Below are 8,496 nucleotides of genomic sequence, written 5' to 3'. Positions count from 1 at the left end.
CTAGTTATTTTCATCGTCGTGAGTGCAGTACAGGCGCAGGAGAGCCTTGAGGGGGTCCTTCAAAATGACGTACTTTCCATCAGGCTTCTCCGAAATGATATCAACAATGTATCTAAGGATACCCCAGATATTTTCATACTTCAAGCCAATTTGGGTTGAAAGATCTTTGGTCTTGTGGGACTGAATGGAGAGTATGTGATGGTTTTCTGCATCATTGGCATTTTTCCTAGAAATGAACCCTAACTTGATGTCTTCGCATCCACTAATCAAAGCTTGACATATAAACTTTTGCAACTTGGAAGTATTGTTCCTAATTTCATTGGCAAGAAGAGCTCCCTTTTGGTTCTCAATTTGGGATCTCCAGTTTTTATGGCTCTTAATATCATATTCATTTAGAGCACAGACGTAGACATACGAGTTGGCAGTTCCTTTAAGTTTGGTATGTATCTCTCCTCTAGTGATAAGAGTGCAATTTTTTTTGGAAGATCCATGAACTATAGGAGGGATAACAATTTTTCTATACCTATAGAGGACGTCAAAATTTTTGCAATTTTTGGCAGTAAAGGAGGCATTGTCAAACTGTTCCGCCTGTTCATTTTTTAGAAGAACCTGCTTCCTAAATCGCTGATTAATTTTTATGGCTTCAAATCCAAGAGCTTGTAAGCTATTAATTTTATTTTCATTGTCCTGCGTAGGAGCATCGATAGAGTTCTCATTAACAGTTAGTAGATCTACAATGGAATCTTCATCCTTGTCAATAATAATTTTGTTTCCCTCTTTTGTTATTAATAAATGCCATGAGTACTTGGACTGCGCCGCTGACATGAGACAGGAGAGAATCTGATCAGTCGAAACAACTATAATGTTACTACTACTCATGGTATCTGCTCCTGTGGCTGCTCTGCTTTTTTTATCCTCGTCAAGCAGTATTTCCATCAAGGACTGATCATCCATAGTTTTGCACACTAAGTAGTTGTTGTCCTTGTTTTGGTTTATAAGTCCTGGGGGGCTTTTCACATTAATATTTTCGAATTTTTTATCATAGTATAATAATCTGCCTCTGAAGTAAATATCTTGCATTTGAAAATTCTCCATTTTTATTAATTTTTTTGGCAATTCGTTAAACATGATTTCACATTCGACTGTCCATACGGGGGTGGGTTCGATACTCCACTCTGTGAAGATTCTATGTCTAGCATTCATTCGAGCTGTTTTTGCTTGTTGGAGTAATTTTTGCTTTTTCTGCTCAGCTGTTTTGATTCTGCTACTGTAGAGATTATTTTCTTCTTCTTGCTTTTGTGCAAATGCTTGTGTTGTTTGCTTGTTCATAATTTTCTTCTTACTGTACATGGGTCCCTTTTGCTTCTGTCCTGCCCGTAAGTCAACTGTTTGGAATTGCTGCTCGTCTTCAAATGTATTTCCTTCGTTCGAATTTTTGTTCGCATCCTTTACGTTCTTCTGATAGCTGCTACTCGTAAAGTCACATATTTTTCCTATTTTTTCGAATTTCATGGATGGCTCAAATTGGTACTTCTTCAATTCCCCCATGCACTGATTCACCAGGTCTTCATTCTTGGAGTCAGGACCCCACGTCCTGTTGTTCGCCACTCCGATTAGTTTAAAGGCGGACATGTTTTTCCTCGGTTGCTCGGATGCGCGCTTGGGAGGATATGCGGCTATACAGCTATGCGGCTATACAGCTATGCGGCTATACCACTATGCAGCTATGCCGCTATACAGTTGTACCACTATACAGCTGCGCCACTATACAGCTACTTCTTAACCCCTCTCGAGAATTGTGCCGGTCGGAACACCAGTTAGTCCCTCCTGGAGTGGACAATCGGGAAGCTCGACTGGACCTGGAGAGCAGAACGAGGCAACGGGCGAGGCATGCGCGTGCGTATTCGCAGGGCCAAACCTTCAAACATATATATATAAACCGTTCACATATACATGCATATGTATACGTTCCCACCCAAATGGATATGTTCACCTTCCTCCTTTCTTGTTAAGCTTGTACCAAATGGAAACACTCTTCCTACGTCACAAATAGGGTTTAAAAAAAAAAAAATCATAAAAATAGAGCACAGCTCAACGCAAAAATGTACATATAAGTAATATACCTCACGCCGCTAATTGCTGATTTGGCATTTTGCTAAAACGAGAAGGGCAAAAAATGGGGCCTTCTTCGCATAACATCGGGTAGGTAAATTATCAAAGCGTGTACACGTACAATCTGATGAGGCAACCTCTTTTGAAGGCGTCGAAAAAAAATATAGTGAATATAAAAAAAGGATCCTTTGAAAAAGAACTCACCTCATAAAATATGTTGTAAGCCGTTTTTTTTTTCACCATGTAGTGGGTTTCACGCGAGATGGTCACAAAACTGTAATTTTTTTTTTTTTAACCTTCTTTCTCCGAGTTCGTTTCCTTTTTCACCATGGCTTATGCAAAATATGCTATACAAATATATGACAATTTTTTGCGTTAGTTTTTTTATTTTCTCAAGTTTGCCGTGTACCGCATGTGGGTAAAATTGAAGCACTTAAGTGGGGCCACCATTGGCATACGCCACTGCGCATATAATTTGCTGCACTAATTTTTTTTTTTTTTCCCAGAACCTTGAGCCTATTTGCGCTATAAAAATGTGGTGAAAGTGGAACGCTTTTTTTTTCCTTCGTTGCTTACGTACACGTATATACATTTCTATGAATACTCCTATAGATGTTTTTTTTTTTTTTTTTTTCTTTTTCACTCTTATGGGAACATTCCCTTGCAGTAGAGTGGTCTCATCATGCCTTTAAGGATATATCATGCGCAAAAAAAAAAATCGGTTCACATTATACACGTGGGGAATATACCGACCGGTAGGCTCACAACTCTATGACATCGGCACAGACTTAGCACATGGAACGTGTGCACCGTCGTCAGGCAATAAGCCCCAACTCGCTCGAATTCTTCCTTTTCAACACACATCGCTTCCTGCGCGAATTAACCACTGCGCTAAAAGTTTTAATATTCAGTCATGTTCCTTTTCCGAGGGTGTAAACGCAACGGATATACCGTCAAATTATTTTTGAACCAAATGGTTTTAACCTTCTTCCTACGTGCACGTACGTATGTGAATATGCTACATACGCACCCCACCCCAAGGTAGGGAAAAAATGTCTGACACCCGTGTAGAGGCAAACGGCAAACGGAGCTCCGCCGCGGGAAATGACGACGCACATTTGGTTTACCCACACAGGTAATGCACGAATGGGGGGACTTCATTTGGAAAAGAAAAAAAAAAAAAAAAAAAAAAAAAAAGAAGGACTTGAAGGGAAAGGCCTCTACTTCATTTTGCGAATATTTTGTGAAAAAAATGGAAAAGAGGGAATGGCTACAAATTTTTCTTTTTGTGATAAGGAACTAATTTTTTTTAAAATAGCCCTCCAAAAAATTTTCCATTCTGGGGAAATAATAACCCTCAACTGTGTGGCCATTTTGGGAAAATAATTCCTCCACCGTTTAGTCAATCTTTTTTTTTTCCCCCCCCCCTTGAGGTGTCCTCCCTCCATTTTGAAGAGAAATTAATTATGCATGCACACATGTAATTACTTCTCTTTTCACCTGGGTGTGTCTGTCGGGTGCAGGGCAACGTGCTATCATGTCCCCATGCAGCTATGCGATGGTGCAGGCTCTTCACCTTTGCATCGAACATACGCAATGACAACATGTGAGCCACATGAGCTGGACAAACGTAATCGCAATTTATTCATCATTGAAACGTTAGCGTAAAAAAATAAAACAATAGCAACTGCAACGTAGTAAAAAAAAAAAAAGGACATCCAACGGGGGAGCACATTCGCTTTTAGCAATCTATGCTAAAGCAAAATAGGTGAATGACGACGAGGTGAATGACGCGAAGTGAATGACGCGAAGTGAATGACGACGAGTTCCTAGTGACCCCCCGTTGTGTGCAACCCAATATGTTTGCGTCAGGCGTATGCATAAACAGGAGCCCATACGCTCGGAGGGACGAATGCGAGTGTAGAGTCACTGACAGGTCTTTCCCCCCCCTTTGAAGATAGCACCCATTGAGGTGTCTCACACGCATACACATATATATTTATATATATACGCGCCACTATGATACATTTGCGAGACGCGTTGCGAAAGGGTGGCGCCATAAAATACGTGAGTATTGTCGGAAGTAAGCGCAGAGTATGGGAAAAAGAGCTGAATATATTTTCCCTCATAGGCAACAGAAAATTGCACAGTAGAAGTTCACCAAATGGAGAACCACATGAAGATAACAACAATGGTAACCTTATTAGTGAAAAAAAAAAAAAAATAATTTCTTCAAAAGTTTGTTTGTGGCAACATTTTTCTGTTACACTTGCTACGAGAGTTTGCACATTATACAGGATCATAAACTGGTGAGAGAAAAAATAAAACAGTTTGAAGGGTTGTCTAATCTTATAGACTTAAAAATAATGCCTCTGTTAATGTACTTGGATGGAATGGCTGACAAGCTTAAGGGGTACCTACTCGTGATTGTAAAAAATGGCAATTATTATTCGCTTCACTTGTGCCGCTCATTAAAAGGGTTTATCTCGAAGCGTGATGACAATTGCAGCATTTTTGTCGGTCAGGTTAAGAAGCGGGATTTGTCCGAGCCGCTTTCTTCGCTGAGGGGGGAGAGCAGCGTAGATGTTGCTGGTGAAGGTGGTGACGGCGAAGCAGGTGCCGCTCCTACAGCTCCCACCGCTTCCACCGCTCCTACCGCAATCGTCCCCGAAGATAATTTGAAACACGCCCACATTGCGGAGAAGCCCCCCAGTGAACTGCACTCACTTATCGGCTTTGATGAGGAGGTGCACGGGGTTAATGGCATGTTGGAAGAGGGGACCCATTACGAGGGCATCCCCACACAGGGGACTTCGAAGGAGACAGAAAATGAGCATCCAGTTATAGAGACTTCTCCTAATGGAAACATAGAGGAGCAATCCTCAAGTGATGACATAAGAGTTGTCATCGATCTGTTCAACAAAGTAAACTCATCCGGTGTGGAAGAAAAGGAAGATGTGATTAATTTATATGGTGAGGATATGACCAACCGATGTCCCATCGATGGGTACGACGATATTAGCACGGGGGGAACTACCATTGGAAATACGTCCGATGGTGAAGTAACTGCTCATGGAGAAAACGAAAGCGGTAGCACAGAAGAAATTTTTCTAGGTGAACAAGTAGAAGAAACGGAGAGGGAGACGCATGGGCATCACAATCCGAATGGGCATATTTGTGTAGATGGGGAAGATAACAATAGAGGGGAGGGTGACCACGCTGATATGCCGCTAATTAGCGAAGCGCAGCAACCCCCCCTAGCCAGCAGCATCGATGAGAGCCCCAAATTATTCGCAGATACAGTGGATACTGTTACGAAAAAGACGCACGATGAGGAGAACAAAGTGGAATGCTACACTAATACGAATGGACAAACTACGCAAATCTTAATGGAGGGGAAAGAACTATGCACAGAAGGGCACAAAATGGATGGAGGTGCAGAGAATGTAAGTACGTACGAGACAAATGCGGACATTTCACTCCAAAGTGATTCCCACCCCATCGAAGAAAAAGACGCAACTGAGGGATGCGAACCTGGAGCAGAGGCAAAGGGGAGTGACAATTGTGACGAACAGTACAATTCTAACGAACCCCAGAAGAACCCCCAAAGTGAAAAACACATCAAAGCAGTAATAACAGAAGGGAGATCGGAAATTCCACTAAACGATAGAGAGATAAAAGGAATTGTAAAAAGTGAAGTTCAAAAATTTGAAGGCCAAATTAAAGAGATGTCGAAAGAAGAGCTAAAGGATAAAATAATGACCTTGTACCTAAACGAGTTGTTAAGAAAAAAATACAAAGACATATTGATGGAGGAAGAAAAGGAAGCACTGAAGAAGGTCCTAACGGTTAAGTATAATGATATATATTTGAGAGAAAAAAAAAAAATGCAAAAAAAATTACAAAAATGTATGAGGAAAAAACTAAAGCAGGCAGAAATGCTACTAAAGAAAAGTTACGAAAGTGAAAAGGAAATTTTTTCATGTCTAATGAGAAATCAAAAAAAGGAAGAGGTCAAAATGGAAAGAAATAAAATAGAAGATGAATTAAATAGGGTAAGGGAAAACTACCTTAGCAAAATAAATTCCTATGCATGTGACGTTGATGCTATGAAGGACAATCACTTTAGGGAAAAAGTCAAAATGGAGAAACTAAAGACTATAAACGATATTCAAAATAAAATTGTCCTTTTGCAGAACTGCATTATTCAAGATTTATCCATTGAATCTATTTTAATAGATTTGAAGAGACACTTAAAAAAAGCTTCTTTCCTAGACACGGTATTCGCTACCTTGCCTGATAACTTTTTTTCCTATACATTCAAACCGACATCGAACAACATAGAAAAAATGAAAAAAGAATTTTACATTTTATACAAAGAAGGGGTGAAAGAAGCTTTCATACAACATAATGAGAATTACTTCTTAAAAAAAATTATAGGTGGGGTTGCTTCCTTTTTTTACTTAAATTATGAACCGAAAATGAGCATAATTTTGCATAGGGCATTGAAGGATGATTCTGCTTTAAAGTCTAACTTGATATATTTGTCTTACGCCTTAAGCAGCGTGCAACAAAATCAGTTTGTCGATGCTCTGCGCTATATTGATGAGCTCACCGGCAGCTGCAGAAATACGTTTTTGCCCTTCAGCGAGCACGCCAGAAATGTGGTTCTCTTCAGATACTACTTGCGGCTCGCTGTGTCCCGGCTGATGCTGACCGGCAAGGCTTTGCGCCTGGCGGAGTAGGCGAAGTAGCCCATTGGTCAGGTACCCACCTTACCACATAACCATTTGACAATTTTTTTACCCCGAAATGGCAATCACGCGAACGTCTATCTTGTTATGCTTCTTAGCTTTCCTGCTCCCTCGTTACCTTGTTCCACCTATTCCTATTTTCTTTTATTTTTTTTTCCTCCTTCACCTTTCTGCACCTGCTCTGCCTGCTTATACATCTCATGTTCGATTTGCACCTCCCCATTTTCACCACTCCAGGGAGCCAATTTCATAGTCGATTTTGCAAACGAGTTATGAAACAGAACGGAAAGGCCCCCCCCTCATTAATGCTTCATCGTAGTTTGAAAACGTGATCCCACCTTTGGTAGGTCGCCGCAAAAATGGTGCATTTTTGCACAAAGCTGTTTTTTTTCGCGCGGTTAGAAAAACATACTCTTAGTGTTCTTGCCCTGCTCGCATGTATGTGTGCGTGTATAAATGCCCCTCACAAAATGTGGGTTACACGTGTGGGTGCTTCTTATTTCCCTTGTGATGCGTTACGTAATGGAGCGAAACAGTACCGGATCGATGCCACCCATTTTTGCTCCCCCACCGTTATTCCCTCGAACGGGGGCCACGAAAGGAATCCACGAACGATTGCTGAACATGCGGGGCATAGGAGGTGAACAAAAAAAAAAAAAAGGTGCCATCAGATGATCACTAACGAAGAGGTTCTTCTCATTTAAGCAGCAAAATGGGGTATGCTCACAAAAAAAAATATAATAAAATATACCACTTTTTATGTGATCCTCATTTTTTTTTTCTCAAGCACATCGACACCATTTCGAAATGGACCAGTTGGAAGCGTATGGAAAACCCCCCCGAGTATATTTTTGGTCGCTTCCTCTATTCGGCGAACGATTATTTTGTTATGTCATCTGCGTGGCAGTGCGCTAATTGTTACCCTCGTATATAAGCATACACGATTTTTTTGTATCTCCAAGCATAAGTGTGAATAAACACATTTGTTAAAAAAACGAAAAAATGAATATTTTTATCCAAAAGTGCAACACACGTTCCGACGTTGCAGTAACGCGTTATGCATTCGCCATGTCGATTCATGCGCATGGGTAAGGAGATCCCTTTTAGCAATTTCCTTTTCTCCGCTTTTTTTTTTTTTTTTTCCTTTTTTTTTTTGCAAAATTGTGCGATAGTGTCTTTCAATGTGAAATCAAATAAAGTGGCTTCCACTCTGTAGTTGCTAACAGAAAAGCATCATACGTTTTTATTGGTACGCTTTTTCTGGGGACATAATCCAAAGTTGCTCACGCGAGATTATCGAATTTGCACGATAATGCATGCACTCATTAAATGTTGGCGACACAAATGCGGAGTTTCACGAATGCAAGGAGGCATGTGGAGATATACAAATAAAAAAGGGAGATCGATCAAAAAGAGCTCTCCTCAGATGCTCAGAGCTGGTGCGCGCATGAGCGCATTTCATCGCACCAGGGCATCATCTATATAAAAAAACAAAAATATATACAAATTAGAATAAATATATATATTAGTATATAAAAGCGCAAAAATGTATAAATATATGGGCATACAAATTGACTCATTCTCAATTTTGCAAATGCCCCACTGTGCAATAAAAAAAAAAAAAAAAAAA

The 8,496-nt window shown here is 40.3% G+C and overlaps 2 protein-coding genes across 2 annotated transcripts; one reads left to right on the top strand and one right to left on the bottom strand.

Moving 5' to 3' along the window:
* Positions 1-1,632, bottom strand: PCYB_081720 (eukaryotic translation initiation factor 3 subunit 7; the record flags this gene model as incomplete). The annotated part of the gene is made up of 2 exons (XM_004221910.1): positions 1-523; positions 581-1,632. 2 exons carry the CDS (start codon positions 1,630-1,632, stop codon positions 1-3), a joined length of 1,575 nt encoding a protein of 524 aa, XP_004221958.1.
* Positions 1,633-4,478: 2,846 nt separating this feature from the next.
* Positions 4,479-6,857, top strand: PCYB_081710 (hypothetical protein; the record flags this gene model as incomplete). Its single annotated transcript, XM_004221909.1, has 2 exons — positions 4,479-4,704; positions 4,786-6,857. The coding sequence occupies 2 exons, from the start codon at positions 4,479-4,481 to the stop codon at positions 6,855-6,857; spliced, it is 2,298 nt and encodes a 765-aa protein (XP_004221957.1).
* Between the last annotated feature and the right edge of the window lie 1,639 nt (positions 6,858-8,496).

This window comes from Plasmodium cynomolgi, chromosome 8 (genome assembly GCF_000321355.1).
Source record: "Plasmodium cynomolgi strain B DNA, chromosome 8, whole genome shotgun sequence".
Classification (NCBI taxonomy): domain Eukaryota; phylum Apicomplexa; class Aconoidasida; order Haemosporida; family Plasmodiidae; genus Plasmodium; species Plasmodium cynomolgi.
The sequence above is the reverse complement of the archived record's forward strand: the minus strand, read 5'-3'. Positions and strand labels throughout refer to the sequence as shown.